The sequence below is a fragment of the Archocentrus centrarchus genome, chromosome 14 (assembly GCF_007364275.1).
Source record: "Archocentrus centrarchus isolate MPI-CPG fArcCen1 chromosome 14, fArcCen1, whole genome shotgun sequence".
NCBI classification, from domain to species: Eukaryota; Metazoa; Chordata; class Actinopteri; order Cichliformes; family Cichlidae; genus Archocentrus; species Archocentrus centrarchus.
In genome coordinates, this window is record NC_044359.1 from 28714440 (window position 1) to 28741847 (window position 27408).

Sequence of the window (27408 nt, forward strand, 5' to 3'; positions counted from 1 at the left end):
ATTACTAAAAGAATTGTCCATCAGGCTAAGGGCAAGACACCATACTGGATCTCTACTCCAGGTGAATAAACCTAAAAACTTCTATTATGACGCATACAACTGAAAGATTTACAAGAGAGTCTGGCAAATCACATTGTAGGAGCTGAGGTTTCCAGGATGGAGCTGATGCCCTTTGCCAGTGAATGGACAATAAGCAGATGAGATGGATGATGTGTGAGTGCCCCACCTGTCGGTCTTTGGGCCCCACCTGTCCCGTTCGGGAATCAGTGACCTCCTTGTAGAGGCTGATGTCCAGGTAGTAGCCAGATTCATTAGTAAGGAAGAGGCGGATAGGAATTTGCTTCCCCGTTGGAGTCAAGCGGATGTTAATCTTCAGTTCGGCCTGCAGGACTCGAAGCTTCCACAGACGGCTGCCGTAACGCATCACCATGGAGCGCACAGACTCCTCAATCTGAAGTTTGAAGAAAAAATTTAGCAAGAGGCAAACCCAATGACAGTAATGTGCTCTCTGAATGAGGTGTTTATGTGCAACATTGTTCTAAACCTTTGATGGGTCCATGATGACTGTAGGGACAAAGTTGAGGAAGATATGGTTACAGTCAGTTCGTACAGTTGTGTTGTTGAAAGCCACCTCAAGTTCATCCATAGCTTCCAGCAGCAGACGCTCTGCTTCATTGTGAAGGTATTCAAAGGAGGCCTCCTAATGAAGGAAGAGAGCAAATTACATTTCAACAGAGTCAGGCATGACAGAATTGGGGGCTAAAAATGAAAGCACAAAACGAAAGTGTGCAAAATGCAAAATGTAATTTTTCGTAAAGAACTTGGTTTGTACTCATACCTTTGTTACCAGATCAGAGTGGCGGATAATGGCTCGGACAAAGAAACGGTAGTCCGTAACCTCTGTGCCCACCTCCACTCGGGCTGCACCCAGGTACAGGTGCATCTTGTGGTTGGCACATGGGATGGCAGTGAGAGCAAAATTCCGCATGCGGTTGAGCTCCAACTGAAATGCTAATGCAGGCTCCAAATGACGATAGATCCTGTCCTCCTCAAACTATCGAGACACAGACAGGATACAATCACAAACAGGAACGTTCCTGCTATAGAGACTGAAACAAGTTTGCTTCACGATTTTACTGAAAACCCTTTTTCCTCGAGTAGCACCTCTTACATTAACAGACAAAGTTCAAATTGCCAGTTTCATGATCACTCGGTATAAGTGTAGAATGACACCCATGAGCTGTATTAAGTAAATTAAGTCATGGGCAATATCAATCTCAGAAAGCTGCTAATGGGTGTCATTTCTCTTAAATGGGAGACATAATTAAAGAGTTCATTAGTTTAATGAGTTTTAGTCACGTCACTGTAGTGAAACTATCAGGAGTAGCAGAAATAAAGAGCCATCACTGATTGTGACTCAATTCAAGTTAACATTGCTTGGAACCATGTGGTCAGTCTGGTTTTCTTCCCTAAATATGCGGCTTCATTTTCATTTCCAATAGACGGTCACTTCTCCATGGGCTCAACATTAGTTTGGACATTCAAGCAAAAACATTTATATATTTTATATTGAAGGTTGGACACTGTGTGTTATGCCAGCACGTACCTTGTCCCTGGCACGGAATGTGAAAAATTTGGGGAATTCCCTCTGTGTAAATAATTATGAGAGAAAGAAAAATAAATGAATCAAAACGCTGCACATAACACAAACATCTGCAATTCTGTGTTAAGAATGACAAATTAGTTTGACTATTAGCCTAATTATAGCAGCTCAAAATAAGCCATTATGGTCTTTACTGAAATTGCGCTATAAAAATATAAATAAATAAAACAGTCATGATTAGGACCTTAATCTACATGCAGTGGGCCCTATGCTCCTTTACTGCGATAATTTCCCTATCAAGAAATCACCATGTATTCACCAAGACAGCAAGCTAACATAATAACAGTAATAGGCTCAATATATAAGCACCCATTACATTCTAATGAATAAAACATGCCTTTTTTTTTTTTTTTTTTTTTTTAAAAAGAGAGCGATCCAGTGATTCTCGGAGTAATGCCTGGCAGACCTGTCTGATGTTATCAGATGAAGTGTCCCACTTGCCAAAATAATGCCAGATGGATTGGAGACGCCCTCATCAACTCACAGCCCACATAATAATTGCACGGCTGCAATCGTATACACACCGTAAACCTTCACAGCTATGATTTAACACTCTGATTGCAAATCACCCACCGCAATACACTGAACTGAGGAAAAATCTTTTCAGAGTGAGCATGCATAACAAGTAAAACAACAGAGGCCCCAATGATAGAGACATCTGTTACCATGATGGGGGCCATCAATTGGAAAAAAAAAAAGAAAGATACATGTGTATTGTTGTCAAAATGACAGCAGAGATGAAAGAACTGGGCTTTTCTGATCTAACGCCATTCCAAATCCCTATCATTTAAATGATGGCTGGTCTCTTGACAACAGGTCAAACTCTGAAAAATAAAGGCTACATCACAAAACTGCCACAACTGAGGGTTCAAACTCTCATGTGGCCAAAATGTGTTGGTCCCATTACATATAGGGTATTTACATCTGAAAAATGAGGGATTAGTGAGTTCACAAACTTGTTAGTCCAAATCTTTGATTCAGAATTAAATAAGTCTGATTTATTTAAACTGGTACAACAGAAGAAATAGAAGCAGAAACCTCTTATAAAACAAGGAGCTGCAGGATGTCATGGTTTGTATGGCAAAGATAAAGAAGTCTCTTCTAAACAGAATCAGTGCCTGCATATTAATATGCTGTCATCTGGGATCCTTAATCTACCTCATTGTTAAAAACAGCTACAGTGGTATTTTGCAGCCGAGTGTCTGGATAATTTTTTTTTTTTTAAATGTGCACTTTGCAATGTGTGTTAGTTGTGAAACAAATTCAGTGACAGTTGCTGACGACAGAATTCTTCTGTCTTCTGCTACTTACATGAAACCTTTGGTCCACCTCGCAATTGACTTGCTTCCTGAAATCCTGTCATCAAAAATGTAGCAAAAGCAAGGCATGCAGGAGGAGACAGAAAACAAGGAATACAAGCTAAATTTCAAATGCAAATTATTATCACAATTCCTATAGTAAAGCCACTCATTATGAAAATTAATAACATATTAGTAACAACAAAAGGACAGAATCAAGCTCAGTTTGTTACATTTCAGTACATGCGGTTCAATACTGCTGACATGCGAGGCAGCAGATGGTGAAGACAGTTTTCTGAGGAAATTATCAGAAACCTCACCTTCTGAGCCACGAGGAAAGTCAGCCTTCGGATGCCGTGTTCAAACAGCAGAGACTTCTGGAATGAGGAACCAAAAAAAAGTCAGGATGTTAAGATCTAGCCATCTCTAACCTTTAAATCTATCTTCTTAAATCACAAGAAACAAAACCTTTGTTGTAGCCATCTCCCACCTTTGACTGAGTGAATTCCCGGAACATAGCTGCCAGGCCATCGTCATCAATGTCGCTGTCGGTCTTTATAGCCACATTCAGGATATGAATAGGCTCATCCTGGGTACTCTGGGTGACAGAGCAAATACAGATTTAATTATAAGTCTCAGCTAGAGGGGTCAGTGATAGGCTAGTGGCTGGTAGAAATCTGTCCTCCTCACTTTGTTGTCCTCTTCACCGTACAGGACAGGATTGCCTCCTTCTGGGAAGGTTGGACTTTGGGGAGGAGAGTCAGAGAAGCAGCTCAACACATCTGGTATGTTTCTATAAAAGATGGAAAACAAATCCATTAGTGATACCTGCAATATTATCTTCAACTCTCAATGAAAAGCACCCAAGTTTAGAATTCTTTTACATAAAGACTAACCTAGTGAAATCCTGGAAGCTGCGGAAAGCGACCATGGCTCCCATGCGCTGACAAGGCGGCGTAAAAGATGTGTCAAGCAGAACGTCACTCACGCTGGCCATATGCACCATGCCGTAGTGATTCAGGTTGGAGGAGAATGACATTCTAGGGTGTAGAAGAAGAAAGATTATAAAAACTGGATGAGGCTCAAATGTAAAAAAAAAAAAAAAAAAAAAAAAAAAAAAAAAAAAAAAGCAGTAACAAAATCGCAACAAGTAAGAACCATGACAACTGAACACAGTGACAGCAGCTATACTGTAGGCAAGGACTTCTGGATGGATCATGTTAGTCAAATTTAAACCAGAGAAAAGTTCTCTTTGCTGAGAACAAGAAAACTTAAAACCACCAGAATGACCCCTCAAATGTTTGTGTTTCATTTTTAAGAGTGTTAGTCATTTGATTCTAAGAAGGCATCCCAGAAGTTACACCTTGTATGAGCACTCAAGAGGTTCTGTGTGTCAAACCTGTCCACAGATTCCAAATCTGATGCATTTTTCTTCTCAGCATTATCATCCTGTGATTCATTAGCTGCTGCTTTAGGGTCCTGGGGTTTAGTTCCCTTTAATTTAGTGTCCGTGGCTTTTACATGTTCCAGGACTGAAGGTGACATTTTCCTGGCAGGATAGTCAGAGGTTTCACTTCTGGAGATTTGTACTGCTATATATGATTTCTCCCACAATTTTATGCAATAATCTTACACCAAATTACATCCCAAGTTATTCTAGACTTTCACAATACTGAAGCACATACACACAGTAGTTAGACACATACCAGTCATTTCAACAGAAACAGGCACTCATCAATGAACACATTTTTTGACAGAAAGGTTGAAATCCATGCTGATGTCAGTAAAATTTAACTACACTGCAATTATCAACCAGACTAGACTAGATCGACTGGAGTTACTAAATCTAAAACATAAAACAGCTTAATAACCAACAACTTGATAATGGATTAATGTCAGCTTGAATTACAGCCTGATTCATGCAGCTAGCTAGTCAACAGTAGTCAATGCAATAAAAAGAATGGTTTACAATACCTGTTTAGAGTGGGGATGTTCCCTCTGCAATCAAACAACATGGATTACTAAGTGTTAGTGTCAGGCATCAGGAGGAAGACAGTCTAGGTGTAGCAAAGTGTGTGCATGTGACTCCGAGTCCTTTAACACAGGTACAACCGCAGCGTTCTGTGACTCCATCCTTGGGTATACTGGGTGCCCGAGTACTGCGGGAAAATCAGTCTGGAAAATTTCATGGATGGAGTTGCAGAACTTTGTGATCATACCTTGTATACATCCAACTGTATTTCCAAATGGATGTAATGAATGTTAAAACTGGAGGTAAAGAAAACTTGAAATATCTTTCTCACAATAAACACACATTTCACTTCCTAACTGCTTCCTTCACAGCATGCATCATGTGATCCAAAAACAAATCTCTGTTCAGAAATACACTCTGAACAGAGACAGAGAATCACATCACACTCTCATGCTGCTCTGCAGTTCACATTAATGAGGCAAACGTGTTATTTTAGACACAAGCATGCGAATGAATGAGTGCGAGGATTTCTAAAACTAACTGTGCAAACAAACTGAACTCAACAAAGACTAGCACTACTTAGTTACTGCAAGCAAATACACCAAAACAAACAGAACAAATACACCAAACACACAGCCACACATAGACCAACTGCTAAGGTGGGATACAAAATGTGAGTGCAACAGTAATGCCACAGTACTGTGTCTGTTAAAAGCCTTTTCAAATACTGAGCAGGTACAAGACAAAGTGTGACTTTGTCTCTGGTTTTACTCTCATTCTCCAGTTTTATGTGCCAGATTAAAAAAACATTTTTTTTGTCCCTGAGAACTTAAGGAAGAGCAGGTGACATGAGACTCTTGAGGCTGGAACCTTAATTGCTCAGTCCCGTTTTAACAAACCAAGAAAAGTATTTTCAGTGCTGAAAAATACCTTCTTTTTTTTCCACATGGGAACATTTACATGGAGAACAATGATCAGGTTCAGGATGGTTCAGGATAGCAGAACAGTAACGCACAACGTGTGCGTGTTTCAGCCATTTACATGAGCAATACCTGTTGGGATGTGAAGTCGGAAGCATGAACTGAAACTCTACTATACATGTGTTGTCCTTCAGTTGTCGATGCTGAACACTGTTGAGCTCGTAGGCAATGTATGCTCTGCGAACGTACACCTGACATTATTGAAGACAGGCAATGCGAGTCAGTGAAGTGCTTGCAGAGTTTATTCAATTTCAATTCAGACAAACTGATTTATAGAAAAGAGTCTTGTTCCTCTCACCTCAAGGGCAGCCATCCTGACAACCTGATTACTGTGGTAGAAGAAGTTGGGCAGAACATCAAATATGGATGTCTCTGAAAGGATCAGTTTCTAGGGGGAAAAACAAAACAAAAACAAAGAAAAACAAAAAGAGTAATTATCCACCTTGAACACTTAATAGATTTTCAAAACAATTGATGACTGCCACTCATGTCCTTTAATGCCCACCTGCAGGTTCTCAATGCAAAACTGGTGCCCGTACATATCGATGGCAGAGAGGAAGATTGACTCCACCTGGTTGTGTCGCAGCTCATAAGAGGGAAGGTGGGAAGCTATCAATACCTGGGAAACAAAGATAAATGTGTTCCTTTATTCATAACACAGCACACAATACTTAATTATGCATTCCTTTACATTTTGAGACACTGTCTACCTTTGTACAATTCCAGCCACACACTTTAATGTGTTAATTTACACATATTTTAGTCTGTTTTTTGTTATTGTTGTTTTTTTAAAAGAAATTCTGTCTGCCATAGTGGAGGGTATATAGTGACATCTGGTGGTGAAATACTCACCACTGCCCATGACTTGAGCCTAATTGAAAGCATAGTATTGTGTCATATTTACACTGGTGTGTTGGTGTCTCTATATTGCTCAGCCATCACAAGTGAAAGTGAGCTTTTGTTGTTGGACCTGGAGCTAATACACCACGAGCAACAGTTACATTCAACAGGAAAGAGAGAAGACGCCAGTCTCTATCTACACAGACTGTCGGAGAAATAACAAAAAACACACTGTATGGCTACAACAGCAGAATACTGGCTACTGCTTCAATAAAATGAGCACTGCAAAGTGCAGTTATATTTCCTGGAATGTGCATGTCAGGTTATGCCAGAGAATTAAACACAGTATTACAAATCAAGCATTACCTGAGCCCACCCACAGCCTTAATCATTTTTTAAGGTTAAAAAAAAAAAAAAAACACACTTTAAAAATTATTTTTTTTTGACTAACAGTGTCTTTCTGCTAAGAATAGTAATACTTTATTGTTGTTTGTATGTTTTTGGTATTTTAATATAATCTGTCAACCAAGATTAATTCAATTCTGACCTGTCGAGCACGCAGTGCCACCTTTGCATTGGTTGTCTTGCTGAGCTGAGTGAGTTCGGTCAAAATGGCCATCAGTTCATCTGTGAGTGTTGGATCACGGCCACACAGCTGGTCCTAGTCACAAAAGAAGACATTACATAACACTAAATAACATGAAACTACCAGAATGATCGCTTAAAGGCTTAAGTTATTTACTTCAGGATTATTAACATATAAGAAATACTGGTTTATTTAAAGAAAATAAACATGCATTGCCTTAATGAAATAACAGTATGTCCTAAATTAGATAAAATGAGAACATAAGGGTATGATGAAGGTGTAACTCTGTTTTTATTCATTTTTAAGAGAGATTTCTAAATCAGTCAGAAGGGATACTTACAATCAGCATAGTAACCAGCAGGTTCTTCTTGGTGACTTGAGCATGGGAAAAGATATAATTGAGCACATTGGCCATGTCGCCTTTGTTTTCCTCACGCAGTGCAAAGACACACTTGTCATAGTGTCCTGTTAACATAAAAGCTTTGGTAAATACAGGACAGCAGACCTGAGGTTAAAGAGCGCCATCAAGTGGAGAAAGAGTGTTAGTGCAATTCTTCTAAAATACAAGCAAGAAACTGCCCGATCACTGTTTCTCACCATTCTGAAACTGGGTCTCTACTTTTAAATACTGCCTAAGCAAGTCCATCACCACTGCCTTCATGTGACCTCGGATGCCGCTGCGGTACCTGTTGGAGACAAAAACTAGTCTAGTTTTGCACACAACACGAATGTTTGCTGTTGTACAGCTAAAGCATCTAGACAAAGCATTGACTTTAAAACCTATGGATGATATTCTGATAGAGAGTATGTTGCTCACTTCTGCACCAGCTGAACAATGCTTTGTGTGTTCATAAAGAAGACCTCTCTCTCTGATTTCTTGTTAAGAGTAGCGGCATGGCTGTCCAGTATGTTGGCAATCTGGAAACACGGGAGATAAACAATATAAGCATTTAATCCCAGCAGCAGTGGAGACGCATAAGAATTTAATCCCAGTGGCATTGATGACCCATCCCTGAACATGCCTGTGTTATATCCAGACTATGTAAAGAATCTAAAAAGGAAGATGAGATTCTGGACCACAAATGTATTTGCTCACACACACCCAGATATGGTGCACTCATTCTGCATTCTTAGACAAACATGAGGCCACTTTGATTTACTGTTTGCAAAATAAATTCTATAAAAAGTTACAAGAAATGTTTTTTTATTTAGTCTTTGTATTTGCATATTTTTACATCCTTTTGCTGGTACTAAAAGGGTTTGTTTGTACATTGTCCTAAAATATTTCTGGAATTGCTCACCAAGTTTTATTTCCTTCAGATTAGGTTTTCATTTTTACCTAATGGGCATGCACGTTTTCTTAGTTAAATAACTTACACAACCCAGACAAAGGAATAGTAGAGAACTTAATTGACATTAGTTTGCCAGCTGTTTGCCTCACACCTTGGGCTTACATGACTGTACACCTGCCTGAACCTGCTTTATTTATCAGTGGTGGTTTTAACCAAACAAGGCAAACTGTAGGGAAAAAAAAAAAACTTGAGCTGGTAACCCTTTAACGCCGGGCGATCGCTGCTGAAGCTGACTGAGACGTGGCATATCAGCGCAGAGTCGGCTGATCAAAGGAATGTTGATCAGCTGGTTTATTACTGTAACTCTGCAACCGTTTGTCCTATCGAAAAAATGCAAACAGTTCCTAAAAGCCCAGAAATTGCACGTCACAGCCATATAGGGGTATTACGTTATTTGTTGCCAGAAGTCTGCGAACGACGGCACTTTTGAAGTATGTTGTGCCACGGTGGATGCATTCGGAGTAAAAGGGTTAAAGTCTTTGTAATTGATACTCTGAATAAGTATTAATATCTTGATGACATTTGATTTGCGTTCTACTCTTGTCACATTCTCATAGTTAAACCACACCTTAGTCTTCAGGTGCTTGACAAGAGCTGTTCACAAGGTACGTATAATAAGAAATATGAGCTGCGTGCATGTGTTTGTGATGCACCTGCTGGCTGGGGAACTGGCAAAGCACAGAGGTTATGTTGCTGGCATACTGAGCCATCTCCTTCTTTATGGCCTTCTCCACAGCAGGGGGATGCGACCTGACACGCTTGTCATGATGTCTTGGAGCTCCAACAGCGGCAACGAGGGATCGCGCATGGTTTTCATTAGCCTTTCCACCCATTCTTTCAGCTAGGAGACAGAAAAGAAGCACATCTCAGGAAGCGTTCGAAATCGAGTGAGCTAGTGCCGGTGTGCACATAAGTGTAGGTGAATTCTTACCTTAGCACCGAAAAAAGGCTCAGGAAGACAGTAGCCGTTCATTATGTGAACAAGATGACCCAGTGTGTTGTGGAAGACTCTGTGTAGTTTCTCTCCTCTCAAAGCCACTGCCTGGATAGAAGGCAGGGTCCCTGTGTACAGCTCAGCCTGCAAGACAATACAAAAACCTATTAAGTTACCAGGTTTTTGTGAATACTCAGTGTCTCAATAATATATTATCTCGCACTTTGCACCGTGGAAAGTTTCTCAGTGCACGAATTCCCAGCATACAGATTATATCAACGCACAATGTCCAAATTCGGGGGCCGCATCCTTCGAAGGACCCGGCCCACGTCCTTCGCAGCCAGGAAGACTGCAAAGATTGGAAGTGAGCGGCTAGCCTTCATATCAGCGTCGCCTGCCCTCACCTCTGCGTAGCTCATGTCGCCTACCAACCGTGAGTGCGAAGCCCAGCTGTGTAAAAGCAGCTGGTTAAACGGAGAACGAACTTTTGCTCCTTTTTGTGGTTTCATTTTAATTCGTTATTAAAAATAAGCTGTTCAAACAAGCATAACAACATCAAGGAATACAGCTGAGCGAATGATTAATTTCCAACTATATTAAGTGAGACATTAATGTTGACTAAAACTATCCAGTTACGATGTTTAACTTTAATTTGAGGAGTTTGCTTATCACAGGAGCACTTCTGCCCTTCGTTGGTCTGTGTAGTAGACTGGTGGGAAAATAAAATTTTGAAGTTTAAGCTTATGTATATTGATTCATTCATTAACTAAAGTTAAATTAATAGTTCTCATGTTAAATTGAGTCCCACCCCTAATATATATATATATATATATATATATATATATATATATATATATATATATATATATATATATATATATATATATATATATATATATATATATATATATATATATTCAGGTTCAGTTGTTGCTTAGTTTGAGATGCTGGTGCTGCTGGTGCTCGAGCTCAGCATCATTAGTTCTGAATTTCTTTCTGTGCACCTTTAAGCCTGCTTTCTGATATCTGCCCGGTTCAGATGACTGCTGGTTCTCCCATACACACCAACACACCAGTTCCCCTCATATAACTGAGCCTTTGATTTTGCTGGACGTCTCTCCCTCAGTGATGTTTCGACTCCATAAAATGATTTGTTATTAAACACATCCGCATATTCAAACTAATGCTCATAAAGTTATTATCAAATGAGATTAAAATAAAAACTGATGCTCTAACTTAATATTGTGACAAAGAATTATTACATTTTATGGCCATTTTGTATTAAGCACAGGGAAAATCCTACTTGCTACACAACAAAAACTGTACCTGTGACAGCAATAAACAGCAGTAGTCAGACAAAGTACCTGCTGCACTCTGCTCGGGTCATCCAGCTGCAGCTTGGAAATGACACAGCCAGGCTCCAATGCTGCTCCAGCCCTCTTCACGTAGTGAATACAACCAGACTCGGCAGCAGTAAGGGTCATTACCATCTTCATAACCTGAAATTTAAATATACATTATCTTTATTTGCATATAAAGATTCCATCTGCATTGTGGACAGCACACAACTAAGCTTTAAGCTAATGTACCTCTATTTCAGCGTAGCACTGGCCAGAAAACACATGCCCGCCATCCTCAATTGTGTACTGAATGAGTTTTCCTGCTGAAGGCGATCGCAGCAGCGAAGGATCATTTTCTTTTTCAAAAACACATGTTTTATTCCCAATTGTGATGCGATACCTGCCGGAAAAAAAAAAAATAGTGTAAACAGAAGTAGAAATTAGAAGATTTCTGTTTCCCATATTTTCTGTGAAGATATTAAATTAATGAACTATTTCCAGGTAATGACTGATATTAAAAAAAAAAAAAGTCACTACATTTTGGTCCCTGTGTTCTTTCAGACTGTTCTGTGGTAAAGTTGAGGCTAAAATAGTAACAGTCCTTTCATATGGCTTTTGTTTCTCTTACCTGTCCACCTCTTCTTTCATGTACGTAGTGTAGCTGCTTCCATCATAAGACAGCAAAAGTCCTCCATCACTGAGCCGATGGACATCCACCTCAGCAGAAGAGCTGTTCATGATGACCACGTAGGAGTTGGGAGACTGACGAGTCACTGTCAGAACGTACTTAGTACCTTCATAGATCAGCTCTACATCCACAGTGTTGAGAAGTGTGTGCGCTGGCAGCACCTGACCCCTGGTCAGAGAGTACAGAGTGTCTCAAGTCCTTTATCCAAAACGCAATTTTTTTTTTTTTTCTACTACTGCTTGAACTTGATTACAATGAAGTATACAGTACTGTGCAAAGATTTTGAGCCACACTCATTTCTTTATATTTTGCTTCCAAAGAGCCAGTGCCCTTTGTATTTTTGAAAGTGGTCTTGAGCAATAGCTCTCCAGCTTTCTGAACATCTTTCAAAGTTGTTCTTTGGACACTTTTTTCCACTCATTTCCAGTTCCTGTGCCTGAATATTTTCAGAGGATGTTTTCTTTTTTTGTAAACCTATTTAACACTGACCTATGAATCACTTAAGCATAAAAAGGCACATACCCAAAGGATGAACCTGTGTTGTGTCTACACATAACAGACAACTTACCAAAGAACCATTTTTTTTTCTTTTGCTTAGCTGTTTGGAAGAAAAAGTTGAGCTATTCAGCGACAGCATCTGTTCCACAAAAACGTTAACATTAGCCATAAATCAAGAGTGATGTGACCTAGGATGTTCAAATTCACATTGATGGAGCTACAAAAAAACTCACAAGTTCAAATCTTGGCAACACTGACCTAAGGATAAAGGTCAGAGGTCAAGTTTTCTGAAAATCTTGTGAACAATCTCATCTAGGATCTTCAAATTCACACCATAGATGCATAATGTTCAAGCTAGACCCATCAAACCTCACACACTTGTTCACTGACTTTACTATAACAGCACTTTGACCCACCGGTTACAAATCCAAAACAGTAACAGTTTAACCTCGCATTATTGCACCTACAAGGTGATTCCCAAAAAACTTGGCCTATCTCGGCGCAGTGTGCCCTTAAAAATTTGAGGAATCTGGACAAATGTCAGACCTAAAAAAAAAATATTTACAGCAAATGCTCTCTGGAGCCTCATCAGAGAGTGTCTCAGTGATAGGGTGAGAAGAAGCCACTCTTAGAGAAGGGAAACAGGAAGAAAGGTCTGAGGTATGCTAATAGGTCTTATGGAGTGATCAGTGTTTGGAGCTGCATTTCAGTCAGTGGTTTTGGGAATTTTGTCAAAACTGAAGGAATTATGAGCACATTAAAAGCAGCATCAGATTTTCATCCTCCATGTAATACCATCTGGAAAGATTGATTGGTTATGGCTTAATTTTCCAGCAGTAACAATGATCCAAACACACTACCAAAGCAGTAAAAGTGTGCCTGGGTTTTTAAGTGGAACACTTTCAGTCATGGACTGGACTCCCCAGGGCCCGGACTTCAACACTATTGAAGCAGTGTGGGTTCATCTTGAAAGAGAAAAGAACAAAAGGCAGCCAAGATCCAAAGAAGAGCTTTGAATGTCCTTCAAGAAGCCTGGAGAACTGTTCCTGAAGACTACTTGAAGAAATTATAAGAAAACTTGGCAGGCTGTGTTGAAAGAATAATGGTAGTCATACCAAATATTGATTTTCAAGCGTGTTAGAATTGTACAAACTCTATTCTTGTCATATATCCTGTATATCCATGTGTGTTTACATATTTTAATAAATCACTGCACCTTTTTCCCATTTTGCTAGCAATATATAAGAAATGAAGTGTGGCTCAAGACTTTTGCACAATGCTACATTCTACACATATATTTTATGCATTATATTTTTACCTTTCCAGGGAGTGCAGAAAGTTGGAAACCACTGTTCCTGAGATTGACATCTGCTACATGCAGAGCGCCACTCACAATTCCCAGCATGGTATCAGGACGCTCTGCCTGCATATAAATTACACTTTACAACTTAGCCCAAAAAAAAAAATTCATGCATCACAGACTGTGTGATATCAGAAGACAAACCAAGGAGACTATTATCCCAACATCTAAATATATTACGGTTTCAATACAGACATTAAAACATGGGTCAAACATTAAGTAACCTGTCATTACAGCGTCCAGTGGCCACAGCTGCATCATCTCCACATACCTGCATCTTCTCTGAGATAAGCCTGTCCAGCCAGCCTGTGTCGATATTATTGTGCTGGAAGCTTTCAGTCTCCAGCAGCTTAATGAGGTATTCCACTGTCGTCCTGAAGTCACCCCTAATAGACAGCTCCTTAAGCGCAACCACCATGTTACTAAAAGAAGCCATAACCTCTGGTTAGACAGTTGTACAGGAGTGACCTATAAAATACAGTAATAAACAATATGAGCAATGTTTTCAAATTATGAGCATACTCACGAGATAGCTTCTTCACGATTCTCTCCCCATGAGAAGCAGTGTCCAAACTGGGAGTCAGCAAACTCATGCAGTCCTCCAGCAGCTGCAACACTGAAGTAGCCCCACACGTTCTTATTGCTGCGGAAATTCAGCTCTTGCACGGTTCCAGAGCTCGGCTTGAATCCCTGCAATTACACACCATAAATACGCTGATGCAAACTGGACATTTAAGCAATAGTAACATTTAGAAGCATCTCTAAATATGTACAATAGTCTGTTATTTAAAAAGACTGAAAAATATATATTAATTACACAATAACATGAGCAGGTATAAAGGTTGGATAGAAAAATTCTGCATATCAGGAATGAGTGAACCGTACCTCATCGGGGTTCTCACTGGTGATACGAGCTGCAATGACATGGCCCCGTGGGGAAGGGGTAGTTGACAGACCCTCAAAGTCAATGGGTGAGTCCCCCCAGGGCTGAAGCCCATAAAGCATCCTGATGTCTTTGATTCGGTGAAGAGGAATACCCATAGCAATCTGAAAAAAGATAGCATTAGCACAGCACCACACACAGCACTCATGATCATAAACTAGCATGGAAATACAAGAACAAGCTGACTAAACTGCATACATAGACAATAATGATTTTTTCCCCCAGATTTTTTAATAAAGAAGCCCCATAGGTTTTCTCTGTCATGCTTATGTGAACTTTATAATTTCTGTTTTCAAGGCACCCAAGATAAAGAGCACTGAGTCAGACGGTGTGTCACTCCCACAGCAGCACCCAATCTGCTCGACTACAAAGCCCTCCCAGCCCTTCAGCTTCACTGCCACTGACCTATTTAGACACAATCCTAAACACTGCAAAGCAGACCACGTGACCCATCACTGCTACAACTCCCAGATCTACTGCAATGTTTCTGCACTTTGCATAGCTGCAGTCTGTTGCCATAGCAACCAGGGGCCCATCATAACATCAATTGTGGTGAAGTGTGCCAATTTTTTGTTAGTCTGCGACTGTCCTGTAGAGAAAAATATGTGTAATGCAGCTGCGTGCTATTGTATAGGTGAAACTAACCTGCAGCTGGGCAGCAGGCAAGTTGACGTCGGCCACCATCTCAGTACACGGGTGTTCCACCTGAAGTCGAGGGTTGAGCTCCAGGAAATAGAAGCTGCCATCCTGGCTGTAGAGGTACTCAACTGTACCAGCGCTTACATAACCCACCATCTTAGCCAGCTTCACCGCACACTGAGAGGAGAACTCGGATTAATTCAAGCTTGAAGTTGGTTGGAGCTGATCTCCATTTATCAGCTAAGCGTAAATTATGCTGGGTGATACCTTTTCCATGTCCTCAAACACATCAGAAGTGGCGATGGTAGCAGGTGCCTCCTCTATAATTTTCTGGTGACGTCGCTGCACAGAACAGTCTCTGCCAAACAGGGAAATGGCATTTCCATATTGATCCGCCAAAATCTGAACCTCCAGGTGACGGGCATGCTTGGCTAGCTGCATGATAAAAATGGGCGATCCCGGGACTTCTGCCTGGACCTACAAAAGACAAAATATATTCTTGAGATTACAAAATGCATAAAACCCCACTTTACCATAGTACAAAAACAGGAATGGCTGTACATTTGCACTTACCTGTCTGAACAGGTTAGGGAAGTCTTCAGCAGAGTTGACTTTACGGATCCCTTTTCCTCCACCACCTTCTGAGGCCTTCACCATTACAGGGTAGCCAATTTTCTCTGCAGCCTGGTAACAAAAACATCAAGGTTTCAAGCACAAGTGCAAATATGCACAAAACACCAAAGTGCATGAAACACTCATTTGACATTCTGAACTGTTAGATGAGTGCTTACTTTCATGCCATCCTCTACATCCTGGATGCAGCCAAGCTCATACAAGTCGTGAGGAACGCTAAACGATTTTCTTTTTTGGTTGTTCTCTGTCCATTCCACTGTCAGGCCTGAGACGGACAAATCAAAAATGCATTCAGCATAGAAGCTTTTCAGTACCATTGTGCATTGTTAATAAATTTCTTATCTGAAATCTTAGGAATGTTGACCAGCTACAATATTCAGAGACTGCAAACTGTGACCTACCTGCTCCGCTCCAGGCAGTGTTGGAATTCCAGCCGTCTGAGCCACAATGGAGGAAGCAATCTTGTCTCCAAGAGCCCACATAGCCTGACTTGGTGGACCTGAGAAAAGAGAGAATAATTTTAAAACGTCCGTCTTAAGTTATTTAGTCAAATGAACATTTGATGGTCGCTTTGCTGACCATCATCCCTTACCATGAAAGCAATGCCATGTTTTTGAAGGAGCTCTGGGAGTTTGGGGTTTTCTGAGGCATGTCCCCATCCAGCCCACACTGCCTATAATATATAAAACAATACAACAGCAGATGATAAATAAACAATAAACTTGGTAATTACAGTGGAAACTATTGAAAAATATTCTGGCGATACCTGAACTGGTATGCGTTTAGCAATGTCCAGAATGAGCTCAACATTGGCATAGTTGTTGTTATTAGTCCCTCCAGGTACAGGCACATAATGATCTGCCATCTTGATGTACTCTGTAAAGCACAAAAAAGACACAATAAAACTGAACACGACAAAATATGGTCAATGAGTCTCAACCCTGCTCTACCAGACCAAAAATACTGGCGGCCATCAGTGCTAGCTCTCAGCCTCATGGAAGCACAAGTCCTAGAGCACATAATTACAGGTCTCAGTAGATCTTAATGGGGTGCATCTGAGCCTTGGTGACTTTATTCTCCATATCAAGTCAAAAGCAAATGCCTAAGTAAGAACCAGGAATACAAAATGCTAAAATCATAATAAATATAAATCACTAAGAATACTGTCACTTTCTGTGATTTGCATTATTATGGTAAGAATTATAGTTGGGCATTTCTTTATGACCATAGGGGCTTTTGACTAATATTGAACTCGATAACATGTTAGTTCCATGGTATGTAATATATAAAAGCTAACACTGAAATCTGAGTTACTAGAGTGACTATTCAGATGACCTATTACATATTCACCCTGCAGATTCTTAGAACCATTTTATTCATCCCAAAAGGCCCGGCAGCTTGTAAGCCGGGTGGTTATAAAATGAAAAGATGAATTACTAGTATATTAGCTCTATGATATTTTACCTCTAAAATGCATGCATGTCTTCATCACAAAAGAATACTGAAATGTTTTTCAGGTTGAAAAATGAAGAAGGTTCTTAGCATACAGTAGTTGATGTATATGATCGGTCTGTGTGCAATAACTGACACCACAGTGCTTTGCGGACTTCAAATAGCCGAACACCGATTTTTGTGTTACCGTTTCTTTCATATCTTTCACCAGGTTTTTAAATATACTGTTGACTATAACTGACATGTTTATTAGTACATGCAGGAACATAAAAATATGTCCTTCCAACCCCATAAGGAAATGAGTATTTTACTAGGCCTAATAAAAAGCTTGGCTTCCGGTGACCCTGTTGGGTGAGTTTAAAAACTTAAATCCATGCATCATATGAGTCAGTCTATGACCCTCATCATCATTCTGATTACAAACTGCAGCAATACGGACAGAACATTTCAGGCCATATTTACATAAAAGGCAAAAAAATCTAAAATGAAACAATGAGTGTAGAACATCTTTTAACAATTCTGCTATTAAATTGTGCCCTGGTGTGAAAATCCGTACAGTTACAGTAATCTGGCAGCAGATAGGAAAATTCACTGAACGCAAATTGAGAAAAAACTTTGAATGGAATTTTGTCAAAAGACTGAAAGAGTGGCGCTTGTACAGCTACATATTATACTGTGCTACTGAGAAACCAGCAAAATAAAAATAAAAAAATGCATGTATTGCATCAAGGTAACCAAATTCCAGAGTATCAGAGACTGTCAGTAGATGCACCTAAAACTATCATAAGAGAAGCCTATATAATAAATATATGGCATAGTTAAAAAAAAAAAAAAAAATCCTGTGTGACCTCCTTCCCAAGCTATTGAATTCACAAGACTATCCAGAATTGGAACTCGTCCAAAATTTTTTGGTAGATCCACATCTATGTTATTAGGTTTGTTAATCCTTTATCAAGTTATCGCGGTCACAAGATTTTCAGAAAACCTGACGTCTGTCGTTGGCGTCAAGATCACTGAGATTCTAAATTCTCGAAGATTTTTAGTAGATGCACCTATGGTATTAATTTGAAATTCCTACGTTGACTCAGTCTTGACTTATTGGTTCACAAAGTTGGCTGTTCACACCTACTGCGCAGCAGGGTGAAAAGGCCAGTCAAACTAGCTACACTGTAGTTAAAATGTAATTAAGATGTTTAAAAAAAAAAAAAGGTGACTGTTGATATCAAGTGAAAAATTCCACGCTGGGGCTACATTCAGTTAGTTAGTGTACTGTTCAGGGAAATCATGCTAAAACTCACCTGCATTGGCCTTCAGGTCTTCTGGGGTCACCATGACAACAAAACGGATCGCCCTTTCATTGCGAAACATTTCATAGGCCCAGCGGCGGATGGAGCGCATGCATTTAACTGCTGCGATGCCATTGTTTGCAATAAGCACCTGGAAAAGCAGATATCAGTTCAGTTACTATTACTAACATAGTCTAATCATGTCACAGCACTAAGGTCATGGAATGCAAATACACCATCTATTTGACTGACATATTATCACATTATGTCAATCAATATCTTGTGATTTTCACTTCAGAACATCCAAGATCACTGAGCTGCATTGGTCAATTTTGCCTTATTTGCTTAAAAGTACACTGATGTACCGCTGTTCATCTCTGATGTGCGTTTCCAATTCAGAATCCTTCACAGATGTTATTCTTCGTCATTGTAAATTATACTGAGCATGCCCCTATATGACAGGATTTATTTTGTCAGGGCCACTTTTAGCTTTAAACAGCATTTGTTACCTTTTCAATGACCCTGTTACCACCGAAGCGCGTGACAAATTCAGCAGGAGAAGCAACAGTGAAGTCCCTCTGGAGGTCAATACGCCTTCGATCTCTTCCCTGTTTCACCAGGTGCAGGCCAGACATGCTTGATCTGTTTTAAGGAAACACAAAGAACATGCATAACAGCCCTTTGTAACATGTTTAGTGTTGGAAATAAGAGCTGTTAGGGAGAGCTGTTTAAATATATGACCATGTTTACAACCCAGAAAATAAAATTATACTAGTATCACCTTATACTGACACACCCCGTCTCTCAGTAGCACAAGACTTGATTAATTTCTCTTATCTTAGATTTTTATAACTTGTGGATAAGTCAGTGAAATGAGCAGAAAACTTTAACTATGCATATGAATGAGAATCTATGACAACAGTAGGTGTTGAGAAGTAAAAAAAAAAACAATATAGAAGGAAAAAAAGTAGAACATATTGTTCACAAACATGTTCACATGTTTACATGTTTGGACAAGTGCTTCCAACAGAAACTGCAGAGCTCTGTAAATCAAAGCTCCACCCAGAAAGGAAGAATTGGGAGAGTTGGGTAGTATGGGACAGGGGGGAGGGAAGTGACTGGGTGTGGAAGAGCCTGGGCTCGTTTAGCTGGTCGGCTTCTATGTGGCATGACACTGCATGGTTACATCACTCTAACGCTCTGGCACGAGGCAAATCAATCCAGCTGTTGAAGTGAGTGGGGCAGGCAGATAACCCCCATCCAGTATTTCCAGTTTTGAAACTGGCATCCCATTATCTTTCGGTTAATGCTCATTCCCTTGCATTGTTTGTTCTTGTGAAACTGATTGCACAAAAATCTGACTGAAACTGAGGTTGTTTTAAAACCTCCCGATTACTGCACAAACAATCTCAGCATGCGGGGAAAAAAAAAAAATTGCAGGTTTCCCATGTGTTTCTGCAAATAATAATCCTTAGAATTCAAATTCACACAAAAACATAAAATGCACACACAGTTTTAACTCAACTGTAAAAGTGAAATTACAGGGAAGATATTCTGTAGACTGGTATAATCCTGACATTCAACTTTTATGTGATGATTTTGAGAAAAGAAAAAAAAAAATTAAAAAAAAAAAATTCTGTGATAGTGACAAAACACAGAGGAGCAGGGAAACCAGTCGAAAAATCTGAGGGAGGCTTCTATTATGAATAGCTCCTTTCAAAAGTTGGATTGGGAATTACTGTCTGTAAAACATTTGAAATTTCCCAAACCAACATTCTGAAGTCGATGTCTGCTCTCCCCATACAGTCAGGGCACAGAGAAACCTTTTAGCAGAGGGCTACTAGAGAAACCACATTTTCCACATGTTGTTGAAAGTTACGAAGCGAAGGAAAAGTACATAATCTAAACAGAGCATGCTCCGTATCATTTTTTACTGCAGATCTGTTCATTAATTTCACAAAGACAGCACTGAAGTTGCAGGTTCCCTTTCAGTATCTCTCATTTGCATTATGTTATTGAAGAAAAATATAACTTTGACCTGCAGAACATAACATTTACAAATGACTGACTGAAATATATATTTCAGTTGCATTATTGTTTAGAAAACTGTAAATCAACACTGACAAGCAAAGCAGATTTAGATTCTAACCTTAAATTGTGCAAGGGGCCGTCGATGTGGTCGAAGCCCATTTCATAGGTGCTGTCCGAGCTACCAGAAGACGGTGACAAAGATCGAGTCTCCTTCTCGTCCAGCTGCATGTCTGCCTTGCCTTGGTTTTCATCCTCTGAGTTCTCCTCTGACACGGATCCCACAATGAAGTGAGAGTGCAATCCCCCAACGGCCGGGTTCTTCTTGGCAGCACCGTCCTGTTGTGCCATGGCTGGGCGACAGGCACAGGCTGCAAACACTGACAACAAGCAGACCAGTGGTGGCAGCAGTTATAAAGGAGGTACAGAGTAAAGTGCGGCACAGATTGCTTTGGCTGGAACATGACACTGTTTGTCATTATTGCAAAAGTGGGTTACATGAACTTAAGTTTCTTGATAATGGAATTGATATTGCAACAAGTGAACTCTCCCAGGAGCCTTGAAACATTTTGTGCAGACTGTGGAAAAAGTGTCACTTGTGAACGTACCAAAAACAGTTGTTTACATAAAATGTTAATAACAAAACATTAAAGAATAGCACTTGCATGCAGTGATTGCTACATTTTCACCAGTAATCACACAGACAGGCGCAGTGCAGCACTGTATCAGTAACCTGCCACATCATAAAATAAAAAGCCTGTATGAAAACCACGTGTTCACAGAGCTGTCGTGGATCTGCCATTTAATAAAACTGAAAAAAGAAACAAAAGGCAAGACAATAGTTTAAGACAGGTGATTCTACTCTAAACGCTAGCGTTAGCTTCCGCAATACTGACCGTGCCCTCGCCAATTTACCACCAATGCTCCGTAGCCACGTGCGTAAACGGTAAGACGTAACTTAACTGCCAAGTTGCTGTCACCGGTTGCTGCGACTATAAAAGCCCACCTGTTAGAGCAAATGGAAAGAGCAGACTCGCAGGTAGGGCACACCTTACCTATCTGTAGGCGCTTGCGGGACCAGAAAAACAAGCCGAGCACTGCAACCACAGACACCGCAAATGTGAACCAGGGGAACATCACAAAACGATAGCTGCCCGAAAATGTTGTTTTACGTCATTAACGTTATTTAATTGCATAAGAACCGCCTTCTAGAAAAACCGCTGAATTGACTAGTTAAGGTTACCTGTCCGGTGAAAGCTAGCTTCTTACACAGCAACCGCAGATAAGCTGAGGCGCAGGTGCTAATAACGCTAGCTTACCGGCAGCCGCTAATACAATTATAATTCCACAGTAATGGCACTAATATAATAGCGCAGACTGTACTGGCGACTGGTGTACTGTACTGCAGTGTAGAGGGAAACTCTTATGCATGCAACCGACGGCAGACGCCGCATCATGAGAGATAAACATCTTGGCTAGCGACTCACCGGTGGAGATAAACCGACTCGTAATCCTTAAAAAAGTTGATTCAAAAAGATCGATAAATTAATTGCGTCTGCCAGACATCTCTCTTCCGAGTGATGATGAAAACATCACATCATGATGAGGTCACACCTCACCGTCTCACGCTTTAACAGCAGGAGAGTGGGGTGATGTGATGATTGCGCAGAGGCAGGTTACTCTTGGGCATTGACCTCCGTCAGCAGCTTCCGCTATAGAGCTAGTGTACGTAGAAAATGCATTACACGCCAGCCGGTACACCTGGCGCCATCAGCATTAGGTGCACCAGCTATATACAGTATATCCATTCAGTTTCTCCCGCTGGTAAGGGAATGAACTAAATATAAATATGGTATGTCAGGTTGGAAGTTATACATAACTTAAAATTAAGTGTAATTAAATGAGTGTTCACATTTAAAGAAAACTGAGTCAAAATAACCGCAGCTAATCCACCTGAAATTAAAATAATTCCAGTGTACTTTTCTATAATTGTACCATCCACAACCAGGTATTAAAGAGCATGTCTATTGTGTTCTTGTGACTTTAAAAACGTACAAAGCCATGTTTTGTTTTGTTTGTTTTGGGTTTTTTCCCCTTCTTTTAGGCTGCAGTCAAATAATGAAATTAAATGCCAGTAGAATAAGCGTTTGAGCGGCGACTCTTTTGTCTATTTCAACTAGATCTATGGTGACTTTGCTCGCAGAGCTCCAATCAGTTTCTAGATAAATCATATGGGCGGGTTTAGGGTGGTAGTGGGCGTGTTTAAGGCCGTAGAGGGCTGGGAGAGACCCGGAAGAGGTGGTACTTCATGCATGTACAGCGTGTGCTGTCAAGGAATGTACACAGGTACATATATGTTACAGAATTAGGCATTCAGTTGTACTGAATCTTTGAGGTGCATGTTTCACTGTTGCAGGTGTTTGTCATGCTAAGTGGGCGTGCTTTGTAGCCGATCCTACTGTGAGCGAGACAGTTTCTTTCACGCCATGATGGCAAATATGCAGTCTGAACACGACAGTTTGTGGATTACGGTTACCCTCGGGATGTCGAAAATTAAGGAGGGGGACTGTTCATCCTGTGTATATTGCCAGAGGAACAATTGTGTTCCCCCCCCCCACCCCCACCCCCCACCCCCCCCCCCCCCCCCCCCCCCCCCCCCCCCCCCCCCCCCCCCCCCCCCCCCCCCCCCCCCCCCCCCCCCCCCCCCCCCCCCCCTTTTTTTATGGCATTAAGATTAATTTTCAGAAAATACATTTTATAATAGTATGAAAGGACAAAAGTCATGCTTTTTTATTTAAAAATTTCCTTTATGCAAATGGTCTGACAGGAAGCTCAAGTTTAGTTCAAGATTAAAATTAAGCTTCACTTTAAAACACTACAATGGCTAATGGAGAGGTTAATTTTGAACATGTGTATACATCCTTTCTTCATTTTGGTCTGCAGCATCAAACACGTGATATCAAAGATGTTTACTCCTCAGTTCAGTATGGGCTAGTGGAGATACTGTATTGACTTCAGAGGACATAGTCAACAGAAAATCGGTTTCATATCCCGTTTCGTAGCTCACATTGGCTCATCTGAATGCTGACAAACTGGCCTGTCTGCATTGAAATTGGTTCCATTAGCACCAAAACCTCAAAGCCTCACTTCAAATCACAAATTAGAAGCAATCAGAATTCATCTTGCTGGCTTGCAGCCTGAAATCAGTTATTCGAATGAAGAGACTCTCATTCAAAGATTCTTTATGTGAAACACTCTTGTTTACAAAGACAATTCTCCAAAATTGAAATTGTCATATTAAGAGGAAACTTGCAGCTTTTTGTCACAGTTTATAAATCTTGCTCCTATAATGTTATAGTATTCTTAAAGTGATGTTCAAAATGAATGTGACTAAAGATTCATTTTTGGTGTAGGAAAGATGGGTAGACAGAACACTTTAACTGTGCACCCATCTGTAGACAGTTGAAGCTTGCTGAAGTTTCTGCTGATATGGAAGTGTAAATGCAGGTCATCTGGTTCACAGTCCTAAAACTGAACCCCAAAACTGAAAGCGAATAAATTAAATTAGAATGTAACAGTGCTGTCTTTAGTTACCAGCTCATTCAGAACATGCTTTGTTTCATTACAGATACATATTTTAGCCAGAGCTAAACCAGTTTAAGCCCAATGCTAAAATGAAACAGTGTATTTGTGATTAACTACAGGAGTTTACATTAGTGAAATAACCCACAGTTTCCGGTTTGCGGCAGAACATTTAAAGTAAATGTATTATTGCAGTGGTGATCCACTAGGTGGCTTCAGAGGCCTTTAATCTGCACCCACCACTCAGCAGCAAAATTTATGGAACTTCAGGAGCAACTGTTCACCTTTCTGTTTGTTCCCTCCAGCAGAAGGACACATGCCAATGCTTTATTCGCAGTAACACAAGCTTTTAAAGGGTGTCACTGTTAAGTGAATAATTGATACTTTATACTATAGATGACCGTCTCATCTATTGAAGCCATCTGTGTTGACATTTTTATTTTAGCACTTAGTGATGATAATGATTTATTTAAAAATCTGATCTCAGGAAATATATTGCTTCCTCTTGACAGTGATGCTGGTAAACTAAATTATTTGTAAGCTTTTAGCTCATATTCTGCACACTATGAAGTGTGAAATGGCTGCTTTCCCCTCAGTGTCCGTTCACTTTCGTCCATTTCAGATAGGTCTAGAGGAGAGGTGTGTGATGCAGGATGTTAGACAGGAGAATACCTCAATTCCTACTGGTGTTGCCGGTCTCTCACCACAGCTGGAGGGAGGTTCTGGTGACTGTAAAACCTTCCAGCTGACCCCCACTCTTCTGTTCTTATAATACAATGTTGCACTCAGCCAAGGAGAAAATCCACACAACAGAGGTTTGAGAGTAGCTCAGCACAGGCCTCTTCAAATCAGGTGTGTCCCAGAGACTTGATTTCTGAAGCTGAGTGTAAGTCTACATTAACATAACTAGTGATTCTCTATTAATACCCATGCTGAGCATAATATCAACGGGACAAATTGATATTAAATCAAAGAGACTTAGGATTTTTATTTTTTTTTTATTTTTTTGATATCTTGGGTGTTTCAGGCAAAAAAAAGAAGCTCCAACCACTCACTGGCACATAAATGTATTTATGAAACTTGGATATTTTGTTTTGCTTGTGTGATGATGTTCATCACACAAGATCTCTGTCCAGGAATAAATGCAGTGTGAATCACCTTGTTTGAATACATAGCTTTCTACACCTATTTGCATACATGCAAATCAGTGCATTGATATAACCTTGTGTTACAGTGCAGCAGTATGACTGTCCTGAACTTTGTTCCTGTCATTAACTGGCAACTTTACTGTCGACTTTTTGTGAACCATTGTCATGTTACAAATAGTGCTAATATCAAGTGCAGCTAATTCTTGTTCATGTGCTTCGGCTAACCGATGTCTGCCATAGATATTTATACATCTATGAATGGGGGGGGGGGTTCTAAGGTTGCTGCCAGAAGAATTTGTTCAGAATTAAGATAATTAGTTTAAGACCTCCACTTGCCTTCTTGCGCATTTGAGTTTTTCTTTGAATAGAAGGTGACAAGAATAAGGTCTAACTGGCAACCAAGGCCACAGATTCCTAGATGTCAGTACAGAGAACGAGTGGCCATATGGAGCAGCCACAGGCTGAGCTTTTCCAAGACAGAATACAGAAGTACAGAAATGAAATCTAAAGCTTATTTTACTCAAAGGACTAGGCATAACATCTAGATGACTCTGATCATCACTAGAGAAAAGAATCCAACTCTTCAGTCAAGATTAAATTATGATTTGGAGCATAAGAACTGTGATATGCACCACATCCAAACAAGTATTGTTTTTTTGTTTGTTTTTGTATTTTCAGTGAAATGTAGGAGTGCAATTCACGACAAACTCAACAAAAAGAAGAGAACAATAACAAAATAAGCAAAATTAACATTAAACGAATCACTCAAATATTACAAATTAGAACACCTGCTGGAAATTAGTCCAACATATTTCATGTTGTGAAAATGTAAAGACCCCCCCCCCAAAAAAAACAAAAAAACAAAAACAAACAAAAAAATCATCATACCTGCATAATTTCATACACATTACATTTCTGGAGATACTTTTCTTTAGTGCTGGTTTAAAAAAAAAAAAAAAAAAGTCCTGAGTTTTTTTTTTGTTGTTTTTTTCCAAGCTCACTGCACATTTTTGTTACGTCAACATGTGAAACTGTGTAACATGTGAAACAGCTAACACTTTTCTCATACCACTGGCATATCGTGAAATTTTAAAGCATTCATTCTGAAAAGGCTTCATTTAGTCATGTTTTTTTTTTACAGTTTGTGAAAAAAATACAAGAGAAAATATTTATACAGCTATACAGAAAAAAGCAGTAAAAAATCATTTTAAATTATGTTTAAAGCACATTACATTATACACTGCTCAAAAAACTACAGGAACACTTTTTTGTGTGTGTGGTGTGTTCGTTCTTTCTTTCTTTCTTTTTTTTTTTTTTTGATTATAGCATTTAGTCAGTCAAACTTTTGGAATAGTGATCTGGTCAGGTATGTAGCGGAGGGGGTTGTTAATCAGTTTCAGCTGCTTTGCTGGTAATGAAATTAACAGGTGCACTAGAGGGGCAACAATGAGACAACCTCCAAAACAGGGATGATTTTACAGGTGAAGGTCTGACACCCCCCTCCATCTTTTCAACCCCCCACTAGTTTTGCATTTAGCTAGGGTCAGTGTCAGTACTGGTAGCATGAGGCCATACTTGGGCCCTACAGAGGTTGCACAGGTAGTTCAACTCCTCCAGGATCTCATAGCCATATGAAAGCAGGTTCACCCTGAGCGCATGGGACAGATATGAAAGGGTCTGGAGAAGCCGTGGAGAATGTTATGCTGCCTGTAACATCGTTCAGTATGACCAGTTTGGAGGTGGGTCAGTGATTGTCTGGGGAGGCATAGCCATGAAGGGAAGCACAGACCAAGCAACAGCGCCTTGACTGTCATTAGGTATCAGGATGAAATCCTTGGACCCATGGTCAGACCCTATGCTGGTGCAATGGGTCCTGGGTTCCTCCTTGTGCAGACAATGCCCGACCTCATTTGGCAAGAGTATGCATGCCGTTCGTGGAGAATGAAGGTATTGATACCAATGAGTGGCCCCAATGCTCGCCCGACTTAAATCCAATAGAACACCTCTGGGACATTATGTTCTGGTCTGTCTGATGCCACCCTGGTCCAGATCTAGGAGAAGATCCTTTTTTTTTTTTTTTTTTTTTTTCCATCGTTATCTGATGTGCTTTCAAAGCATTCCTTTAATTTTTTATTTTACTTTTTTTTTTTTTTGAGCAGTGTATTATTCTCTAAAGAATTCCACTG

The 27408-nt window shown here is 40.1% G+C and overlaps 1 protein-coding gene across 1 annotated transcript in view; it reads right to left on the minus strand.

Annotated features, from left to right (window-relative positions):
- LOC115792407 (acetyl-CoA carboxylase 1-like) overlaps nt 1–21692 on the minus strand; it is a 33818-nt gene extending 12126 nt beyond the window's left edge. The window contains 40 exon segments of the mRNA XM_030746929.1: nt 227–451; nt 545–700; nt 839–1054; nt 1607–1648; nt 2975–3019; nt 3282–3338; nt 3452–3559; nt 3652–3754; nt 3858–4001; nt 4936–4959; nt 5986–6104; nt 6212–6301; nt 6419–6532; nt 7301–7414; nt 7680–7804; nt 7937–8025; nt 8157–8257; nt 9345–9436; nt 9439–9532; nt 9623–9769; nt 10990–11124; nt 11215–11365; nt 11594–11821; nt 13470–13498; nt 13500–13574; nt 13783–13933; nt 14038–14201; nt 14397–14558; nt 15100–15270; nt 15361–15570; nt 15667–15777; nt 15885–15991; nt 16128–16142; nt 16145–16226; nt 16319–16399; nt 16493–16602; nt 18477–18615; nt 18974–19106; nt 20614–20872; nt 21548–21692. Coding sequence (XP_030602789.1) covers nt 227–451; nt 545–700; nt 839–1054; nt 1607–1648; nt 2975–3019; nt 3282–3338; nt 3452–3559; nt 3652–3754; nt 3858–4001; nt 4936–4959; nt 5986–6104; nt 6212–6301; nt 6419–6532; nt 7301–7414; nt 7680–7804; nt 7937–8025; nt 8157–8257; nt 9345–9436; nt 9439–9532; nt 9623–9769; nt 10990–11124; nt 11215–11365; nt 11594–11821; nt 13470–13498; nt 13500–13574; nt 13783–13933; nt 14038–14201; nt 14397–14558; nt 15100–15270; nt 15361–15570; nt 15667–15777; nt 15885–15991; nt 16128–16142; nt 16145–16226; nt 16319–16399; nt 16493–16602; nt 18477–18615; nt 18974–19106; nt 20614–20872; nt 21548–21629 — 4800 coding nt within the window. The 5' untranslated portion in view covers nt 21630–21692.
- Between the last annotated feature and the right edge of the window lie 5716 nt (nt 21693–27408).